Source organism: Amblyomma americanum, chromosome 1, assembly GCF_052857255.1.
Source record: "Amblyomma americanum isolate KBUSLIRL-KWMA chromosome 1, ASM5285725v1, whole genome shotgun sequence".
Lineage (NCBI taxonomy): Eukaryota > Metazoa > Arthropoda > Arachnida > Ixodida > Ixodidae > Amblyomma > Amblyomma americanum.
The window spans coordinates 32,189,689-32,212,825 of record NC_135497.1 but is presented as its reverse complement, the minus strand read 5'-3'; the positions used below and the strand labels follow the sequence as shown (position 1 = coordinate 32,212,825).

Genomic DNA, 23,137 nt, shown 5'->3' with positions numbered 1-23,137 from the left:
GCCCTTCGCGGTGCAATGAGCCGCTACGAGTTGTATAAGACCCTTCGATCGAATTTCGCAGTGCCACTGCCAGAAAGTTAGGTGTATCTTGTCGCGCTTCCTACACGGTTCGAACTCATAGATATACGCCGCGTTCCAATGCTTACTGCAGAAACGACGACTGTCCGCTTGTCGGCAAGCATAAGGGGGGATCTCGAATACTGCAGTGGACGCTTAGGTTTTGCCTCTGCCATGGTGTGTGCATTGTAGAGTTCTGCTCTGGCCGTATTTTTTATTGTTTTATTGGGTTGGACCCATGCACGCAAAGAACCTGGGCCCCAATTACGGAACTCGCTCTAAAGTATAGAGCTTGACATCATAATGACAACAACACGATGTCATGGTCAGACGTCAACGCGTGACGAAACGCGAAATACACCAATGACTAGTAAGGTGCCACCCCGGAAGCATTTATTTGCACGGCAAGCAACTTATTTACACGTCGATGGACCGTATGTGATCTTTTCAAGAAAACACGCAGTCAATAAAATTATTAATGCTTTTTTTTTGAAGAAACTGTATTTCACTTTCAGCAGCATAGAGCAAAAGAAGAAGTACTTATAGTTTTCCAATTAAATTCTTTCATGGGTAACTTTTGTCGCCATGAGGGCGCGCTGGCAGAGGTAAATAGTGAACATGGCGGCTTTCGGGAAAACAGCTGATCCCGCGGCTAGTTTCTGCTTTATTACTCGTCGGCTAAAATCAAGGTACTGTGTGGTTGTATCAAGAGCACCGAAAATTTTGATCGAAGCCAGTGAAGGCCACGGATCTCCAGAAAGAAACTTGCAAAGAATGCTGGGCCTGAAAATCGACAAAGACATCTTGCCGATGTAAGTCTGTGTTATCGATCGGCGCTTGACAAAAGTGGTTTAAAGGTGACAAATGCCAAGTATGTGACTTTGTTGTGTTTTGTGTTGTGTTGTGTTGGGTTTAATGACACATAAGCAGCTAAGGCTATCATGCGCCAGGCTCAAGGTATATGAACACTTTTCTGTAGGTGGGAGGAACATGGATATGTGATTTTGGTTCTGTTTATTTTGGTTCAGGAATTACAAGACCACCACGGTGCACTGTTGTTCAAATTAAACTTTGTCCGCATAAACGTCTGGCACACAAATGATTCAGTTGGTAACGAGCAATAAACAAGCAAAGCGGTTGGGCGCCCACTAACAACCTTGCTAGTTTTAGTTCGTTCTTAATTTGTGTTGCTACAACGCAGCGCACGCACATGTCCCTGTAAACGTACCAGTCCCAACCCAAGATGCAGGCAATGATTCTTCCTTGCTATTCGCTGTTTTCAAAAACGAAACAGAAACTCTTGCCTGCTTCACCCGCTGTTCGCTGCGGCGAGTCTCCGCGCGGGAATCCTAGTCTCGAAATAGCGCTTAAAAGAAGGATGTCGAGCGAGCAACAGCTCATGCTAATAGAGTTTATGGAGAGCCATCGGCTCTTGGCTTGAACTTCAGCCGACTTAACACATACACAGCAGTTGAAAAGCGCAAGCTGCAGGGCGAGCTCGCCTCAATGCTGAACAAGGAGGGGCCGGCCGTCAAGACCGCCGACGGTTGGCGGCACCTTTGGCATGTTCTGTGCTGCAGGAAGAGGGCAGAATTGGCCCGTTTAAAGCAAGAGGGCAGGTGAGTCTATAAGCACCATTATGTCAAATGCCGCTTGAACATGCCTTGTCGCATCTTACCGCAGGCACACCGGAGTGGGCTTGCGGGGGGGGGGGGGGTGTAGCAAGGAGGCCGTATTATCGTAGCCACGGCCAGCGCCACGGGCCGTCGTTCTTCGAGGATCAGTCAATTAAGGTGGGTGTGCTCCGTCGCTTGTAAACCGCGATGACGTTATGGGAAATTGAGACATTTTCTGCAGGGAAGAACGTTTATCCACTCGTGTACGAACGTACGGCGCTATGGCTTCTTGCAACAGGAGGACCAGCAGCCCGTCGCCGATCGTCTCCAGCAGCACCTCGCCAGTCTCTTTCAGCAGCACGTCGCCAGTCGGCATAGGCAACATTACCAATTCTTGCAGCTGCTTTAAAGTAATAGCATTTGAAGCAGTAGCCATATAACTGCAGTAATTTTACACTATCCACAAAACTGTGTCTGTGATCTCGCCACGTTTTGCAGAATGTTTATTTCTCTTGCAGTCAGGTTGGGATGTCTCCTAGTAGTCTGACGATTGTGCACATGAAATAAGCTCCAGCAATGCTGCCCATGTCGCATCACTGTGTCTTCTGTTATTGCTCTGAGCGTATTCACGTCAAGTCCACTAAGATATTGTACGAAACGCTTTCCTTACTCCACCGCATGCCAACTGCGTGATATGAGCACATTTTCTTTGCTGATGATAGCTACAACACAGCCCCCGCCGCAGCCCCCACAGCAGCCCGCACCGGAGCCCCACTGCAGCCCTCACCGCATCCCACACCAAGCTGGCCAAAGAAGAGACGACGAGATGATGAGGCGGATGAGTTGCTGAGGCAGACTCTACATGAAACTCGGCGTTTGGCGGACCTTGCTGAGGCCCGGAACCGCCAGGACGCTGCCTTTCAGCAGAATTTACTAAGCAGGAACCGTCACCTTCAGCATAAATACCCATGCTCACTTTTGAACACATCTACTTCTGTTTGGCATCTCTTGTGGGAGGTGGCTGGGACAGCTCCGTCTATGAAACTGCCACGAGTCTTCTAAAACCATATTTTGCCCAAAATATCTCAGGAACTAACCGTTTTCACAAAAGTTAAGCAAGCTCTCAGTAGTGTTGGGCAATAAAAATTTGTAACTGTAGTTTTTTTTTAAGTGCAGGCCATGCGGGAGGTGGCAACTGCTGTGTGGGGTCCAAATGCGCAGCAAGAGCTGCTCGTCCACACGGTCGGCATGCTGGGAAACATCCTAAGAACCCGCTGGAGCCGCCAGCACCATTTTGAATTTCTGTTGTATGTATTTATTTTTATTTACATTATTTGCTTCTCTGCCAGGTGCAGAGACGTTATACCATATTTAGTTTGTGTTTTTGTATCTATTTAATATAAGTAAGGTTCAGAAGCGTCGTTTTGTTTTTTAGTTCGTTTTAAGCTTTGCAAGTGCAGCAGCGTTATATACTGTTTATTTTTTTACAATTAGGTATTTTAAGCTCTGCCAGGCGCAGAAGCTTCATGTGCCATTTTCTAACTCTTTGTTTATTTTTAAAATCTGCCAGACGCAGAAGTTCCAGGTACTATTTTCGTTTTTTGTTATGTACTTCTCTGCCAGGTTCAAAAGGCTTCGTGCGCTAGCTATTTTTAATTTTTTGTGTTGTATTTATTCTGAGCTCTGCCAGGTGCAGAAGCTACATTTACCATGTTTTAATATTTTGTTCAGTATTTATTTCGAGCTCTGCCTGGTGCAAAAGCTTCATACACTTTTTTATTTTTCGTTTCTTCCAGTTGCTTACCTGCAGCTCTGCCAGGCGCACAAGGTGCAATTTCTGTGCCTGTTTAGATTGTTCGTATGTCCCTGTCAATAAGGAAACGGTGCCTTCAGGGTCACGTAAGAAGTGATCTCACTAGCCATGGCAGCAATGTTCGTTCTTGTTCACGGGCACCTGCCACCTGCTTGTTGAGCCAGATGTGCCCAACGCTGCGAAACAGAATGTTCTCGTGCCACGGGCTATTGTCGCCGTAGTTGACGGTTGCGCTCAACGGTGGACAGTGAATGCCTCATCAGAACCTGTTTTGATCCCGTGGGGGCTTAAACTCGCTAGATTTAGTGCTTATGACACTCTTACTATCCGCTCCGTGTCTAAGTGCGTGCCTTCCATTCGAGCCATTTAGGTTTTCTGTTCCTGGCGGCCGAATACCCATGATGTTGCTTTCCAAAAACGGTCTACTTGCTGGGTCACTTTGAGGCAATCTTTTCGGACTCTTTTTTTTTTTGCAGTTAACAAAAGACAGATGTGTCATATTCTCATCTATTTAGAAAGAATTGAAATTCCTTTTGGAGCGCGTTCTTACATTCATGTCTCAGCAGCGCAGGGACTGCCTTCCTCTGCCAAGCTTGCTCATGGAAGTAAAAAAAAAAGTTATCCTGGGATTAACTCCGCTTAATGCGATGTGTGACATGCGAAAGCGCGGTGACGTAATTCGTGGCACCACAAGCGACACCATAGCAATGATATGACGCTAGCCTCAAAGCTGTGAACGACTTTTTCGGGGGACGCAAGTGCCAAATTTGAAAAAATGGCCTGGTCCAAATTTGGAGGTCATCATTGTGCCGGGCGCGGTCAATTGTGGTTGGCCATTCATTTTGGTCCAAATCAGCCAAGCTCATATTTCTGTAGTCGCCCTGTGCCAAATTTTGGAAATGACTTGAGCCAAATTTCAAGGTCGCCATTGTGTAAGTTTGCGTGATAGTGCATCATTTCAGGGATTACCGTTATTCAGCCCAAATGCTGTATTTGATCGACCCGTTTGATTTTCAACTGGAATGAATAATGCTTTATTTTAAGCGACAGCATAAGAGCCTCACTGCAGCGGAAAGCCGTCATTGCACTGGGGGAAGACACTAAAGAAATAAAAAAAAATTCATAGCAGCGGGGGGCGTTATTCGAACCCGCGGCGGCGCTAAAAAATCAGTTCCGCTGGCCGCTGCTTCATACTACTACGCCATCGCCACATCATTTTTCATCATCTATTTATTACATTGGAAATATATTATATTTAAATTAGCTATATTGTTTACAAATCTTTTAGGAAATGCCACGAAACACATCGCAAAAACACGAAGCAGCAGAATAGTAGACGCTAGGTAAGGCTGAGCACATCGTCAAGAGGGAGTGCCACTTCGGTTTATAGTCGGTGGGTTCATACACTTCCCTCAGATGAACAGTCAGTTGGGAAAAATCTTAACATTCTGCCAGAACGAACTGCCAAGCGCTCAAGCTGTGCTTGCAGTGTCGTCGTCTTTGTCACGTACCCGCGTTCACGCGTGTTAAACTGCCAGTAGTAGTTGTTGTTGTTGTTGTCCACATACTATGGCACATGCCCACATAGGGGAATTGGCCAAGAATTGGAGGCCAGAAAGAGTTTTTGAGGTGAATAATTCCTGGACGAAATTAAAATGAATATTAAGGACGGAAGAACTAAACAAAAAGGAACAAAGAAATGAAACGGAAAATGCATAACGCATGCAGGAGATCGAGACTGATGTTTAAAGCCGAGTAGTTAAAAGATAGTGATAATTGTAAGAATAAAAATAATATTGAAAAAAAAATAAGGCAGCCGTCTTGATTCCATTAAAAAATTAAAACTGCCAGTCTCTAACGCTGTAGTTAAAAGCGTGGTCTTCGCGATCTTTCATCTGTGTGCGTGAAAGCATCATCAAACGAGCATGCAGCAAACCGCACGAAATGGCGGGAGATTAGAAGCAGTGAAATTCAGAAGACTCTGTGCTGTCGCAATGTCATCGGGTAATGGTAATTAAGCGACCTACGAACTTTCCTCGTTCTGAGTCTATTCTGTGCTTAGCGCTTATTGTAATTGTCGTGGTAAATACTACTGCATTGTTTTCTAAATATTCTTGCCGTACATTAGTTTTTGTATACACACACACAACAACGCGCTGATTTATTTTAGCTGTGCATATAGATAAAAATGAAATGCTATAAGTGCAGGGCGCATGTATGCACGCAGTGCGTGCCAGAAGTAAAGGCAGAGCGATATTTTGGTGCTCAACTCGTAACTGTCTCGGTTTTATCTCACTTATTAGCTCAAACAATACACACACATGTACACGGACACACACAATTTAAGGCTCTAGCCTCTCGTCCAGTAGTGCCTTGAATGCTTGTCTTGTATGTTTATTACTCAGTAATATCGACAGAAGTTCATCATCAACATCATCAGGCTGACCACACCCACTGCGGGTCAAAGGCCTGTCCCATGTCTCTCCAAATAACCCTGTATTTTGCCAGCTGCGCCCCACATACATGCGCCCTGCACTTATACCATTTCATTTTTATCTATATGCACTAACCACCTAACCATCTGCCGCCCCGTGCTACGCTTGCCTACTCTCGGAATCCACTCCGTTACCCTTAAGGACCGGCTGTTGTCTTGCCTGCGCTTTACGTGCCCTGCCCAAGCCCATTTCTTCCTCTTCATTTCGATTAGGATGGCATTACACGCGTTTGTTCCCTCACCCACTCTGCCCGCTTCCGGTCGCTTAATGTTACACCTATAACTTAAAACGACTGTTCACGAGGGTGAGGATGAGGAAGGGCCAGAAAATTTTTCGAAGTGAGGATGAGGGAGGGCCGTATAGCTTTATAAAATTGAAGGTGAGGGAGGAAAAGTAAAAGTGAGGGTATTTGGCCACCTCTGGGCACGCACGAATATGGTTTTTCTTTCAATTTTTTCGATTCAGTTTTTATTTCGCTGGATGCGGTCAGCAAAAAAATACATGTTAAACATCTGGGCCCTTAGCCTTCTTGGTTAGACTGGGGTCCATGCAATAAGTACAGGAAAAAAAAAGCGGGAAAGACTCGGAATGCATTTCTTCCAACAGAAATTGTACAATAGTTACATATAAACAATAAAAAGGTGAAAAATAAAATTCCCTTAGAATAACATTGATTTAAAATGAAGTCGCATCAGAATAAAATTTTCCCAACAGAAATTGTACTGTGGTTACATGTACAATAAAAAAAAAGGTTAAAGCGAAAAGCACTTTGAATAATATGTACTCTGCCCCAGTTCATTCCAGTTCCGGAATGCAAAGAGGGCGCTGAAGCTCCCTGGCGTTGTTTACACTAGGTCCTGTGCAAAGTGAAGTAATGCCACGATGAATAAACAAAACACATCGGCTGGGAGAGTGCCGCGGCAAAGTGGAGAGACCAGATAGGTACGCCACTAAGAGAGGGTACACCCGCGAAGGTGTGGAACAAGAACCTCCGCGTAGTCAACTCGCCACATGTTTCCCATACAAACAGATTTTGTCCGGGGGACAAATTCCCCTTTTGAGTCGGCCGGCGACTGCATCTCCATTTCGTGACAACTCACGAAGAGCAAGTGCGAGTTAACGTTTTAAGTTGCTCTAAGATAATGCCCGTTTTCTTGCTAGTGTTACAGTTTTTTCCTCCGTGGCCCTTGTTCCGCATGCACCATTTTTTTTTTCCCGGAAATATGTGGTAGGCACCCTACAATAAGCTCAGTTGTAATTCACGGTCATCCCATTTCTTGTCCTGTGCGTGTCGCGCAACCTTTCCATGTCTCAAAGAATGCACCAACTAGCATGCTCTGCTTGACAAGTGGAAAAAACGGTTCTTCGACACGCCACTCAACAGTTGTCCCGCTTTTATTTATTCGCGCATGGCTATAGGCCCTTTGGGCTCAAGCGGACACCGTCGTTGCTGCCACTGAGTGGCGGCATTTACCGGGGCAGCTTTCTTACGCTGAGCGGCAATCAGTGGAGATCGCCAGATGAGGCGCCGCGCTATACTTGTGGTGAAAGAGGGATCTACGTACCTGCTGTCCGCTGTCCTTCCAGGAAGCGAACTGTAAGAGGAAGATATCGTGTAATGAGGACCCGAGCAGACCTCGAAGGGGAAACATGTGCATGATATGTAAGCAGTGATGCCGAACATTAATGCTTTGGTGCGAATGGAAAAAGTCAGAAGCTACGGCGTATACGTGACGAGAAAGCCTCAGGACGAGGAACAGCACACGGGTACAAAACTGCACGCAAAGTATGATTTGCGCCAGATGGTGGCGCAAGCATGAGACAGCCATGATGGCAGTGGTAGGTTTCTGACACATTCTTTACTCGTAACACCCGATAATGGCACATGCAAGTTATAAATCACATCAGCAGAACGTGGATGCGGCGCCGGAGCTATGTTGTATTTCTTGAGAGCAGCGTTCCTTCCTTTCGGACATCAGACCCATGCTGTTTATTTCATGTAGCTAATAAAGACTGGAACTCAGCCAAAAGTGCGCTTTGTGGAACCTGTTTTGCAGCAAACAGTGATAATTTAATATCGTTCGGTGCCCCTTCTATATGTCTTTCGGTGTGCCATCGTCAGCGATCGTATGTAGCATGGCTGGTGCGATGAACGCGTCCGATATGTGCTGCTTGACAGACGGCTGCGCTTGCTTTTAGCACATACTCGACGCTACTCGACACTACTTGACCCTAGAAGATAACAAGCTTCCTTGCTGCTAACCAGGCGGCATAATAATGTCGCCAGAAACATAAAACGAGACCTATGACCATTCTTGAAAAATCACGGAGGCCGCTCAAAACTACTTACGTGCTGTGAATGCGAAAGCGTTATTTTTTTTACTGTTTCCTTCCTTTTTAATGACACACCTATTTATTAGCAAACAGTCGTAAGATGGCGCATATGCTAGGTTCATTTCTGTTATTCGCCAAGAAGCAACGCGGGCTAATGGATTGCGGGCGCGTCTCGAAATCAAAGACCTCGGTTCAATTCTCCAAACCTTCAGGAGAAATTTTAATTTTCTTTTCCTGGTCACGTGGGTGTTGGGCTGCCAAATTTTACGGAAATCGGGTTTCGTTGATGGTGAGCCGTACGATGTTCTTGCATCAAAAGCTGGAGGCTCGCCGCGCAGCTCTGGTGGGTTGTGTCCCCTTTGAAAAGCAACGACGAACTGCATGTGTTCCCGCCACCACACGACAGAAGCCGCTTTAGCACGACATGCGCTTCCCGGAACCGCGACTCTCGTAAACGTACTAAAGCACAGAGTTTCCAAGTATTACCCAGAGGGAAAGCTGGCGCCACCGTGTATGCGAGTTTTTTAAAACGCACTTCTTCAACCGCGAGAATGCAGGGAAGACGAGGTTTCTTGTTTGGCTTGGCTACTGTTAGGGTGAATGCGTATATTGTACATATTTCGAAATTGGTAGCTGCGCCTCCACGGTCTCTTTTGTGCGCAGTTTAAGATATTTCGATACTGCGTTTTTCAATTCTTCAGTATAGTTAACGCAAGTTCGGTGCTGGGCTGGTATGGAATCTTTCACGACATTTCTTCGAGGTTTGCATCGAGAAGGGTCGTATTCTTGCGGCCGAATCCACGTTTTACGCCCAACAATAGCCGAGTCAAGTAGGAAACCTCCTCTTCCCGGCATTCCTGCGCCGCCTCTAAATGGTGGAGCTTTCCCTCTCGCTACATTGCCTTGCTGAGTCACTCAGGAGGTGAACTGCAAATCATGATCAACGAGTTAGACAGGCAGAGCAGATCGATGGGTCTAAAAAAAATTAACATGCAGAAAACCAAGGTAATGTTCAACAGCCTAGCAAGGGAACAACAGTTCACAATTGGCAGCGAGAGCCTAGAAATTGTGCCGGAATACGTCTACTTAGGGCAGGTAGTGACAGCTGATCCGGATCATGAGAGGGAGATAACTAGAAGGATAAGAATGGGGTGGAGCGCATATGGCAAATTCTCGCAGATCATGAGTGGCAGTTTACCAATTTCCCTCAAGAGGAAAGTGTACAACAGCATAATCTTACCGGTACTCACCTACGGGGCAGAAACGTGGAGGCTAACGAAAAGAGTTCAGCTTAAGTTAAGGACAACGCAGCGAGCCATGGAAAGAAAAATGATAGGTGTAACGTTAAGAGATCGGAAGCGGGCAGAGTGGGTGAGGGAACAAACACGGGTTAATGGCATCCTAGTCGAAATCAAGAGAAAGAAATGGGCTTGGGCAGGGCATGTAATGCGAAGGCAAGATAACCGCTGGTCTTTAAGGGTAACGGAGTGGGTTCCAAGAGAAAGTAAGCGTAGCAGGGGGCGGCAGAAGGTTAGATGGGCGGATGAGATTAAGAAGTTTGCAGGCAAAGGGTGGATGCAGCTGGCAAAGGATAGGGTTAATTGGAGAGACATGGGAGAGGCCTTTGCCCTGCAGTGGGTGTAGTAGGGCTGATGATGATGACAACCCTATCACATACATAGCACAGGAGGCGCCCGCGGTGCCCCTGTGCAGTACACTGTGCCCCCGGCACGGGCTTCAGGGCGGATTAGCCCAGCAGCTCACCGCCGTAGTAGACTCCCGCCGCGGCTCCCAGGGTGAGGCAGAGGGCGGCCAGCGAGGAGCACAGGAAACTGGCCAACGTGCAGCCGGCTCGACGTTGGGTGAACGTGATCCGGTGGCCGCAGCGCTGCAAAGGAGGAAGCTGGGCATGACGACTGAAACCACTGTCACACGGCATTCCTCTAAGGCCTTATCAGCAAAGGCACCATTTTTCACCAAAGGAGCCAAAGCTGAAAGGAGCAGCGACGCAGCTACACGGTGCAGCACACAGGTGAAACAGTCGTTCAGGCTTAGCACCGGCTGCTGTGCTCGAGGCGGCTGAAGTGAGTGTGTTAAGATTAAAGTGCTGTATTCTGTTCATTCGTCGAGCTCAGACAATTTTTTCACTCTAACTGCGTCCTTAAAAGAACTGTAACAGGTACTCTCTCATCAGGCACCAAGGGCACTCGGTGTTGGTGCAAGACTGTCTTGAAATCTGGGCATAAGATATAAACATCCGTACAAAAAGCTAAGCTAGACACACCTTTCGTATTTAAATAAATGTTTTCAAACATTGTTGACTGTATCTATTTTTTTATTGCTTTTACTTTTTGACGTTGGGAGGCACTGCGATCGCAGGTTCTCAAAGGCCGCGCCTTTGGGCTCCAAAGGTCTCTGACGGGCGCCTTCGCCTCCAAGGCCCTTAGCGGCAAAGGCGCAACATTTTTGCCGTGTAGCTGCACTCCTTACGCCTTTGGATATAAGGACCTGATTCTCAAAGGCCTTTGCGGTGCCAGTGTAACAGGGGTATGAGACGTGTAAATCCCCATTCCTGTCTGCGGTCCGTCTGTACGTGTCCGATTTTTCGCGTTCATTGTGATTTGGCTTTAATCGCGCAAGAGCAGCCTGGACATAGGACGCCATGCATGGCTAATACGTTTCGTCTGCAGGATCTTATTTCCCAGTCACGTACCAGGCCGATTACAGCTTGTATGTACACCTGGCAAAGCCGATGGGCAACCGATGGCACCGGGGCTGCACACCCGGCATACGTGACGGATGCTCAAACCACTATGCCACCGCTTCGGTTTAACTACAACGATACAAAAGGCGTTTTACGTGCCCTCAAGTTTTCGGGGAACTGCGAGAATCCCCTAACGCTTTTTGTATTACACTCCCTATTCTTCCTATTATTGAGTGCGGTGGCTTTAATTTTTCACATAATGCCAGGCCTGTAGTGTTCACTTTACTGCAACTAAGAGTGCTTCTGAAGTGTCGGATTTCTTAACTGCTTGGTTTAACTATTCTTGAACTCAGCCCACTAACATAACATGCTCGGCATCCAGTACACCAGGCTTTTCATACACCACCCCTGAGAACTTGTAACATATTAACTATTTATCAGGAAAAAGCAACCATTCCTTATAACATTCTGTGTTGATCTTACCTGTAAGAACACCAACTAACAACACAAAATTAGTATAAATAAGTTAGGCGCAATTACTCTAGTTAGTAATACAAGAACACTTCTTCGATGAGTTTCTGGCGAAGTTTGAAGAACAATCTGAAAATATCATTTCGCAACTGATCAGAGAACCAGACTGGCGTTCTCTTGATTGTTACATTCCTAAAAAATAGTCGCCGCTCATCTCAACTTTCCGTGGCATAATCGCTCTTTTAACCATCTGTCATATATGTAGGAAATATTGTTTTCTCACATCAAGGCCATGTGAAAAGCATGAGCATTGGTCAGCATTGCAAGAATGTGTTGCGAAATGATATTTTCAGATTTCTACAGAGTTCACCAGAAACGAGGATCCATGAAAAAATCCAAGCTCTACTACTTAACTGCCTACGCTGCGGAAAGGTAACTCCTTAACTTTTGTAGCACTGCCAGAAGTGAGACCTGCCATTAAAAACCTTTTCTGGCCTCTCTGTTAAACTCTCGTTCCCAGTGCTCAAAACAAATTCATTCTGCATAAAATTGTGGGGCCAGCGAAGCGAGCGAAGCAAACGCGCACTCTTTCCCCTTCTCCGCGCAAATATGGCTCTGCCCCACGAACGCGGCGCGCACAGGAAGACCCCGCCGCCATTCTCGGTGCGTGCAAACGTTCGCCTCCTATACCGCCGAAGACTCGCCCCAGCCGTTAAGCCGTCTTACGTATAGCCTTCTACATCTGAGGAATGCCACGTGGAAATTTTCTACCTAGCTGGCCCGATCTGTTCACTATTTGCAAGTTGCAATAAATAGCATATGACTAAACACGCTTTGTCCTCCCTCCTTCTGTTGCAATCGACCGCACGTACTTATCACTGCGCTTCATTGTTACGTAGCCTGCGGATTACTCTAAGCCTCCAAAAGGCAGTGTCAGATGGTCTTCCGGGTGTCGTAAACCACCTAGGCGGTATCATGGTGTCTGGCAGTTTAACAAGCAACAGCAAGACTCAAGGCTAACAACAGTCTTCGCAAGGCTAGCGTGCGTTAATATCGCGCTAAACAGGGCTCCATAAAAATGGCTGTGGTTTAGCTCTGGTTAAACCTGGAGTGACGAGATAGCTACAGCTGGCCGAGTGGAGCTTGCTCAGTTGAATTGCAAAATCAGTTTTTCCCCGCTCCGTTTCTCTGGGCGTTCCTTCTTCATTTTCGTCCCTGGACGTGGATTCGCTCTCTCCCCCTCTCCACTCCCCCCCCTCGCCCCCACTCGGTTTCGCCGGCGCGCTGCGCAGCCGGCAGCTGCTCTGCACCACGTGACCAGCCACGGCGCCGCCGCGCTGAAGGCTCGAAATGATAGCGGAATGTAGCTATCGCTACAAAAGTCAAATTTCTCGCTAGTTGTGAAGTCGCACAGGATCAGACCAGAGCAGAGAAAGTGCTGCCAAAAAGTCGATTGGCGCGGTTGTCTGGGCATCGCCTTCGACGATTCTTGCCACATTTAGCAGAGAAAGCAGCACACGGGACACTGAATGGACTCAGGGGGTTTAGGGGGGGGGGGGGGGCGTTCCGGTCCGAAAAAGCTCTCAGCCGCCTGCGTGGTCTATATATGCCCGCCGACGCCGCACTATATTTCTCCGGTGCAATGTTCCATCCCGCCGTCAAGGTAATTTGCTTCGAGTCTTTCCTTCACCGAGATGCTGCGCGTCACGAGAAGGTTCAGGGAAATCGTCAGCTCAAAATTTTTCCGCATGCGATTTCCGGACTTGGTTGGGTTCAGCAACGGTCTCGCGACTGCAGGTTGCGCCAATATCTCTGTGACTTGGCTGCTAATGACACTGCTTACGGGTTTGTAGCCTTTGGTGCCGAGATATTTCGCGAGTGCGGTTGATCCCTGCTCTCATACAGCGTCGACAGATATGTCGGCGCTTACGCTAAGCGATGCGGTAGCTTCAAGGAACGTCGGTATCAGACCGGCGCTCCTTGGAGATTAGTGAGGTTGCTTGCAAATAAACGTTTGAAGGCACTTAGCCGACGCACTCGACTATAAATCTACGCGGGACGCGACCCTATCTTGGTTGTGCAAGCAACGCTCATGATAATAGATCAATCTGGCTTCTATCTAAGAACGGCGAGAGGCGTCAATCTCACTCCCGCTCCGTCACGAGCGTGTTTCGCCGGCTCATGCCATGTTATCGTGGTTTCTTGGGCGCCGCCGACTGGAGCGGGCCACTGTCTGACAAAGACGCAACGCTTTCAAGTCCTGCTGTGCCAGTTCGCGCCTGCGCGCTACGCTCAAGCGGACGCATTCAAATCATAAGCGTCTGCACTCCCCCAGAAAGCAGAAAGCGAAGAAACATCGCAGTAAGAGTTGGTCGGCACAGTGATCTGCAAGTGGCTATGGATTCACGAGATTCTGGCTAAGATCCTTCCGTTTACCGTTTACATCATTCAACCGCTGCATTGCGCGTGGCTACTTTTTATTGTTCGTTGACATCCAGATTCTATAACAGATTGTATCCACTCTAGCAGCAATGAAGCTTAATCTCTGTGTGTAATTTTTTTGATAGATCATGCCGAGTAGCTCCACAAATGCTGCGTCAGTACTGAATCGTTCCAAGAGCCCAGAAGCCTCAGGAAAGCACGGTGCGACGAGCTAATCTCTGTGAAACGTCGTCCAACTCTTTCACCAGCATGTTCAGGTTAGCGCCTTGAAGTGCGACGCTCCGGCGTCATGCCAACTGATTACAAACATCCCATTGTGGTTCCTCTCTTGCAGTATGTTCGTGCCAAGAAGTAGGTATTCAGGTGAGGTACTCAGGAGCTGAATCAGTACCAACTCACCCACTCGCCAGCCTTGCTGATGTATACTTGAACCCTGACTACGCGAAGATCTCTTAATTACTAAGGCGAAACAAACATTATCTCTAAAAGTCTAAACAAGAGGCTCCAGGGGGAAGATCGACATAGGCATTCCAATATTACTGTTATGTACTATCGCGCTCAGTATGAGCTACACCGCGCGAGCGCATGGCCGAGCGCTCGGCACGGTTGTACAGTGGCGTCGATCGCGCCGCTTTTTCGAACTATCTGGAGAGGGTGTAGCTGTTCCAGCCATCTCGCATCACCTCCACTTGCTCACTTCCCCCTTCCCCCTTGTTTATTCTTGTTTTGACATCAGTTTCGAAAATGATAACTGTAGCCGTCCGTCGACGCCCAAACTTCGTGATCGGGGCCCTCTCGGTCCGCCCATTCGCTCTTATCTGGTTGGCTGCTTTTCGTTTCATCATTTTACTGAACAAGAAAATGTGGACAGAAGTGCCGCAGACTAATACGCTGGAAAGTGGCTGTTTGTAGAGCCGAGAAAAAACAGCAATACGTTTGTCAGCTCGCAAGATGTCCCGGGTGCCCAACAGTGAGCGATTGCAGATATTTGAACTGTCCTTAAAGCAGTATACCCAACGTCAAATAGCGGATATTACTGGAAGGTCAAATAAGACTGTGAACCGCATCATCCTGGCTTATAGGGATGAAGACCGCATCGGCGACGCTCCACATAAACGGCACCCTCGAGCAACGACTGCAGCTCAGGACAAGAGCATTCTCGAGGCCGCGCGGGCGAGCCCCTTCAGCACCGCCAAGGAGATAGGTGCTGCTGCTGGTGTGTCGGCGAGCGTGTCTACAGTCAAACGCAGGCTGGCGGAAGGAGGTCTGAGGAGCCATCCGGCGGCTCAGAAGCCGCTCCTGACAGATGTGAACAAGACGGCGCGACTTAAATTCGCAAGTGAACACGTCGACTGGACCACCGACGACTGGAAAACGGTAATATTTTCCGATGAATCAACATTCACAACACGCTGGGACCAAAAACAAAGAGTTTGGCGCCCTGTCTATACCCGCCACGAACCCCGTTACGTCCAGGAAGGGGCATCAAGTGGCCGCACTACGCTCAATGTGTGGGGAGCTGTGTCCCGAGATGGACTTGGTGTCCTATATCGTATTGACGGACACCTGACATCGGCAAGCTATTGTGACACAATTGATTATGTCATGATTCCCTACGCGTTGGATGGCCCTTTTCCTGAAGGAGATTTCCTCTTCCAGCATGATCTCTCACCTGTGCACACCGCAAAAATTGTCGAGGAACTCCTTAACGAGCGAGGAGTGCGATGTCTACAGTGGGCGCCCAAAGCAGCCGACCTCAACATCATTGAAAATGTGTGGGGAAGGATGAAAGTCGGGCTCTGCAAAAGAGGACTGCACCGATCGTCCGCTGATGAGCTATGGAACGCGGTAGAAGAGGAATGGATGCGCATGAAAAATGAAGCAGATTTTATCGAGAATCTGTACGCGTCGCTTCCGTCGAGGATGCAGGAAGTGGTCGCCGTTCAAGGGGCGATGACACGATACTAAATAGTGACGACCATTTTTTTTTTTCCTTTCTGGGTGTTCGTGGTTTTGTAGTTTCAGATTTCATTTTCAAAGTGCAGTTCTCGGCGCCAACAGCTAGCTGTATTGAATTTGCTACATCCCTTTACGTGTGCGTTGCAGTTCTCGTCTACTTCCTTCTAATCAAATAATTATTTACAATTTGTTAGCTTTTATTTCGGTGCACAACTCGTGCGTTTCTTCCTAATTCTATTGTGATATTAAAGGAATGGTAGGCAGTATTCGTATTGTATAATACATTTACTTTAGGGAGAATTTTTATTTTATGGTAGTTTGCTTTCTATTTCAATGAAGAAATATTACAGTTGTCAATGTTATTTGATAACTTCTTTAACTACCCCATCTCTGACTGTAGCTTAAATTCTTAGTCGCACAAAAATAAAAGAAACAAAAAGTGACGCAGCTTCGGAGTTCACTCAAATACCAAAAATATATTTTAATGAGAAAGCCTTATTTCCACCGAAGCTGTCAGCATCGGCGGGGTTGTCCAGGAAAACTGCTCCCCGAAAATTGCCGTGATGTCAACGGTTATTGGTCATAAGGTATGCAAGGCAGTATATACACGTGATTACTAATCCAATTTAACCTTCTGATACACCTCCTATTCTCACAATAATCGACTTCTTAATTCATCTCAGGCTTTCGTATTCAGGGCAAGCAAGCTGTCCTAGTGCCATCCAAAAGTGTTTCATTCAGACTGAATATATCTCTCAGGGAACACACGACCCTTCGGAACGCCAATTAAGTACCATATTAAAAAATTCCATGCACAAGATCTTGCGATCACGTTTCTTGGAAACGTCTTTCCTGGTCAAACTTTTGCATGACCTGACTGTGGAATAATGTATTCTCGTAATGTGTGTAATGATCGGCAAAATCGGGGTTTGGGGCCTTAGTTATAGAGCACTGTAAAATTGCGATATCATTCAACACACCTTAAGAAGGAGCGGTGTGTTCTGGAGCAATTACACATGAGGGAAGTTTGTGAAGGCGACCCAAATGCGAAATGTTGCTACAACAGAGAATGGCGGTGGTAGCAATGACAACGCTTTGTCGCATTAGTACCCGGACCATGCAAACGCTCTGTTGAAAACACTGCGTTGTCCACGTCGCGGCTGCTTCCGCCCTTACGCTGGACGCTAACGTGCTCTGTCAGTGCTGATATCATGTCTAAACGCACAGCCATTCGCGGATGATGGAAGCACTCAGTCTGTGATAACCAACTTCCGCACGCAGTGCCTCGTCGATGGAAAAGGCGCTGCATAAACTTGCAGTTTTTTCCCCAGTGAAAACAAAGTGAACAAGAAAAAAATGATGTGCCCTTCAGATAAACGGGGCCAAGGGGTTACAGCGCGCTTGCTGGAACAGCTACACCCTCTCCAGATAGTTCGAAAAAACGGCGCGATCGACGACACTGTACAACCGTGCCGAGCGCTCGGTCATGCGCTCGCGCGGTGTAGCTCATCCTTAGCGCGATAGTACCTCAGTGAATATCACACATGGGTCGTAATGTGGTCAGAAAAAAACAGGTGTTTTTAAAAAGTTCGGACACAAAAAAAACCTGAGCTTTTTTTTCCTTGTAATCAGGAGCCTTAATTAGTTTGCGAGTGTGCGCAAATACGTTCGCAGGCTACACGAAGGTGGTTGCACTTAATGCCGGTGAGTATAACGCTGCGTTGTAACGTAATGCCAAACGGGAAAACAGCAGTCATTTTTTCAAGGTGCTCTGCAAAAGTAAAAACTTGGATATATTTCCGCGGTGGGCCGCTGTGAGGAAGTGCACGTTTTTCTGAATGCATGCATTAGTTCTGAATGGCAGCGTTTGTTCAACGCACCCTATTATTCTGACACAAGCCGAAGCCCCAAAGAGCAAGAAAGACTTTCCACCGCTCATGATGCGGCTAGAGTTGAACTATAATATTTACTGGCGGTTCGTACCGATGTCGAGCCTATAGCGTGCTCCTCAAAAGTCCCCCGCAAATAAGCCGTTTAGAAAATTCGTATTATTGAGCGTATTACTGAGCCAACCGGTGCGCGGCGCAGGTCAGATGGTACGCACAGCACACAAACGCGCCCAAGGTCCGTGCATAGGCTGTGTTCGCGCCGGGAGAAACTTGCCCCTGCTTTTCTATGAGAAAATAGTTTGCTTGCACTTAGTGCCGGCTCGGTCGTGTCCTGGCGCTGCGCTTACAGATTTTGCCAAGAAAATTATGAATTAGGAAGCGAAACCTCTCCTACCAGAAGTGAGTTACAGCCGTATTCATGCTGACAAGTGGTATTTGCGTGAATTAATTCGTGAAATGGAAGTCGTTCCTGCATGCAATGCGCGGCCACCGCCAGCTTCGAAGTGAACCAAACGCAATCCTCGGCTAGTACGCGGTTAATATAAGCTGCGCTTGTCGAAGTACTCTACGCTTGTAAAAGACAAGTGTCTCCGAGACTCCTACGAGAAATGTGCAGAGTGGCCACACGTTCTCAGTTCACAAGAAACTTTTTTTCCCTTCTTTCACATTTCAATGCACAGGTAGCACAGGTTCCCGCAGAGCAAAACCCAGCTTGCTGCGTGAATGCTCCCAGTGAGGGGGCAAACGGACTTTAGACCTACCAGGCACCAGACACTGTGCTCAGCTCACTTGAAGCCAAGCGCCTTCAGACGCTTAGGATCTCAAATGAACTGCGTGCGTCGTTGCAGTACACAACCACAAAGCGCACAAAACATCAGTAAAAACTACAATGGTGAAAGCGAAACTGAACAACCAAAAAATGCAATCCGTAGCACAGTAAACAAGCCATTAGATGTCAATCCGGTGTGCTGTCTTCCCGGCATGCCTCGGGCGTCCATGGTGGATGAAGTGAAAAGCAGCCAGCTTTCCGTCTAGTGTGCAGCATGAAACTATACGGTCACGCTGGACGCCTCCCACTAGATAGATGAGTGTGACAGATGATCGCGCATCACTCATCACGCCTACCCTACATCCCTGCCTGGAGTTACTAAACACTCCTTGCATCAGCATTTCGCACTACCCTACATGTCATTGAAATCCGCATTATCTTTAGAATCTCTAGTGATAAAGGAATAAATCCGCTGCAATAGCGCGCCTAGTGAGATCGCGAGGAACTAGCGCTCTGGTCGTCAGAGCGAGCGAAGGAGCGCGAGAAGGGACGGAAGAGAAGGAGGCGCGCAGAAATGGCAAGGCAACGCCTGCTCTATTTTTATATTTTTATTTTACTTTTTTTTTAAATAGAGGAGGCGCTGGGCAAGGTCCATCAAATGGTCGCGCAAGAAGGGGCCAAACGCGTACCAGAAGCTATTGCCAGCGACATACTGTGAAAGTGCGACTGAAAGGACCCGTGGGATTGGAGGCGAAATTATAGTTAACTGGAGTGGCGCTGAAAACTATATTAAATTTAAAATAAACATCGCTTGCATAAGTAAATATAATTGTTTTTTTCTTTCTTATAAAAAAGAGTGCGTGAAATTTTTTGTAATTCTAATGTTGTAGCTTGTTTTTAGCTCCCTGCCACGGCCTTGTTGACTCGCCAGCCCGCTCAGCGCATGAGCAGCGCCTGTATGAAACAAGGTACACGCGGAAATATTTGCGAGCGTCAGCTCAACTGGTCGCGTTTCGAGCCTCCGAATCAGGCTGATGCCACGGATGGATCCAAGATGGCGGCCTCCATCCTATTAGAGCGTTAAGCTCTATTTCTCGCGTTTCTGATCGCAGTGTAATGCGTTATAAAGCAAATCGTAACCCAGTGGATACCATGGTAACCGAGGTGGTTACCCAAGGGAACAAAATAATAACAGGCGGCGGCGGGATGCGCGAGCACCACAGCTCGAAGATAAACTGTGTCAGCGTTCTCGCGCTCGCATTATCTTGCTCGCGTTTCTTATGGCGTTGCTGGTACATTTCCGAGTGTGACACTTTTACAGTCTCCCCACGTTTCGTTTGCATACGCTGCGCTAAGATCGTTTTACTATTTCCAGGGTATACGTTTGAAGACAATACGGCACCTGAATGAGGGGTAACCTTCCTACCGTTCAAGATTTTATTTCTTTTAATTTCGTGACGTGCCTCATGGTGTAGTCGTAAGTAAATAAACATCGCTTTGGATGTAAGACAACTTCCATTTGAGCACTCATTTGTGTCTCTGGTGAAATCGCTCAATCAATGCGATTCAGTTTTCTCGGGCTGTGGCATTCACTTTTGGGCCCTTTTCATTTAAGAAATTGCTTCCAGAAAATAGCCACACTCTGCCTTTACATGACGCACACGACGAAAGACGAGGTCAAGGGCAACAGAGGTAGAACGGTGCTCTAATGAGTCGGCTGAGAGCACAGTTCACAGCCGCTACTTTAAGTCGACTTAGCAGTGAAAACTTCTGTTGAGTCGCTTTGAGAGTAACAGTGGCGTTTACCTGCATACTCGCGCAAGCACCGTTGCATCTTCATCGTCCCTGACGTTGTCCTATGTCGTTTATAAATAGGGGAAAAAAAGCGCAAAATGCCTGCCAGAAACGTCGTCACGATGTCAAAGCTTTTTTTCTTTATTTGTTAATTCACTTCCACTACCAGCTGGCGCCACGAAAATCGTGCCTCCCTCTGTCGTCATGCTGGTGCCCTATGGGACTTTCGATGTTAGTTGATCGACCTCGGAAATAGTGCCCTGTTAAGGGGCGAAAGAATAGAAAGACGGAATTAAAAGCCGACTATTAAAGGTACCCTGCAACACAATTTAGCTGGTATGCCTGCGATGTTAGCCGACGCCGCTTCACGAATATCCTACACCAATAATTTTTTAATTCATTAGGTAGAAGCGGAGTTATGTGGCAGTCAAAATTTGAACTTCAGTGTCTTGGCGCCCCTGCGCTGGACCCACCTACCCCGCCTGGCTTCCGGCGGGCGCCCAGGAATTCCCGGGGACAGACGACGGGGCTGACTGGCCGCGGACACGGCATGTGTCGACGCCTGAAAGGACCCTTTCACCCTTTTATTGGTCCTCTCAGAAAAAAAAAAGCATAAATGAAAGAGAGAGGGAGCCCGGACCAGCAACGCTTTACCGGGCTTAAAGCCAATAAAAAAAAACGAAAAGGAGCTAAATGCTCAAAAAAGAAAACTTAATTTAAAGACAAAAGCAGGAAAATAGAAACAACAAACAAACAAAAGAAACATAAAACCCCAAAGGCGCAGAACAGACAGAAGCACAGATAACGTCACAGAGAATGTCAGCACAGATGAAGTCACAGGCACTGTTGGTCCAGACACCACAGACAGTCAGAAGCACCGATAAAGTCACAGATAATGTCAACACAGATAAAGTCAGAGGCACAGTTGGTCCAGACACCACCGACAGTCAGAAGCACAGATTAAGTCACAGAAAATATCAGCACAGATAAAGTCACCGTCACAGTTGATTCAAACACAGTGTCAGATCACAGAGATATACATCGTTGTCCAGCAAAGGAACACAGAGCACATCTCGGTACAGAGCTTATGCAGGAAAATGATAGTGACGAAGGTACTCATCGGGAATGTGTAGGAATTGTACTGCTGATGAGAAGAACCATTTGCATCACAACAGCACAAGCAGCAGGTTATTCAAAAGAGTGGGGTATGTAGACAGTGTAATGTCAGATTCGCAGAGATGCTTTAAACGGGAAAATAAAGGAGCAGTAACGGAACAATTCTGGAAGTAATGACTAACATCATCGCACAAAACACCGCATGAGCAAATTGAAGCAGGAGATAAGCCAATTTTTTTTTATAGTGGAAAGGGAATCGGCCCTTGCCCAGTGAGTAAAGTAATAAGAGGACTCCAAAATACACGGTTGGAAGGAATATTGAGCGTATCGGGGATCCAGTTAAATAATTCTGTGCCGCCATTAATTTCTTGCCAATAAGATCGCCATGAAAGAAGTGAAGAATGGTCTAAACGGGAACGCAAGCAACGGCGTGAAAGAGTTGAAGTGTGTAAATGGCCATATTGCCCAGCACTACCAGCAGCCTGGTCGGCTAACTTATTTCCAAAAATTCGGGAGTGACCCCGGATATGAGATTAAAGAAATTAGGCAAGAGAAGACAAACGATAGAGATCTTTCTTAATTTAAATAATTGTCGGGTTAAACGAAGTAACTGAAGACAGGGCAGAAAGCAGAGATAGACAATCAGTGTAGAAATGAACGGCCATAGAATGAGGGTTATTACTAGCGAACGCAACAGCAGAATAGAATGCTACAAGCTCGGCGGCATAGGCACTTGAAGGTGGTTCTAAGGATATGCGATGAACGTATAAAATATTTTGTGTGGAGCTAAGAACAACAAAAGCAGCAGCAGCACTGTGACGAGTGAATGACCCGTCTGTGTAAATATGCAGCGCACGTTCGCACGAAAAAGCCGAGGCTTCGTGATAACTAAGTTGAGCAAAAGAAAATTTATATTTCAGTGAGGGATGGTCAGAGAAGATATTAAGTACTGGCTGAATTTCAAACGGGTTATAAAATGTCTTGCCGTGGACAACGGGTTGCCGTAATGCAAAAGGCATAAACTATGCACATAATTGGTCCAGATAAATAGGCAATGGAAGAACATTGGCAAGGACATGAAGAGCACCTATATATGCGCACGCGTTACGTGGAGGAGGGTGCAAGTTTGAAAAGTCGCCAGAAAAGGCTCGCCAACTTTCGAGCACGACTGTGGGCTCTCTGCTGCTCTTTATTTGGCTCAGATGTTTATTACGATCCAATCTATCGAATGAGCGATTTTGGACGTATACTGTGCTCAAAGTGTTGCAGGGCCCCTTTAAAAGCGAATTTGAAATGACGTAACAAAAAACCGTTACGCTGACAGAAATTCCGATCACGCTCAATGATCGCGTGTCAATTTTCTTTGTCACAACTCTAGCCTACGTGCAACCGGGCCCAAGTAGAACGCCAGGGCACTGTGGCAAATTCTTCATGCGATGAGGTACGGGGAGGTGTCCTGCCTCTTCGCACAGTGAGAGGAGAGGGTGACACCAGCCGTACCTCGTTTCGCGAGGGTGCCTTCTCTTTTATGGGCCGCGACGCATACTTTTGCGGGGCGACAGTATCGTGAGAAGGAAGTAGCCCCAGAGTGCGGTTGGGCACGCAGGAATGATCGCCATACCGAGCGCCTGTGGTGAGACCCTCCTGGGGGGCTACCTCATTGACAACCTTGACCTGG

The 23,137-nt window shown here is 47.2% G+C and overlaps 1 protein-coding gene across 1 annotated transcript in view; it reads right to left on the bottom strand.

Annotated features, from left to right (window-relative positions):
- LOC144125662 (atrial natriuretic peptide-converting enzyme-like) overlaps positions 1 to 23,137 on the bottom strand; it is a 996,499-nt gene that overhangs the window by 464,758 nt on the left and 508,604 nt on the right. Inside the window, exon 2 of the mRNA XM_077659292.1 lies at positions 7,547 to 7,576. Within this exon, the coding sequence (XP_077515418.1) occupies positions 7,547 to 7,576 (30 nt within the window). The remainder of the gene's footprint in view (positions 1 to 7,546; positions 7,577 to 23,137) is intronic.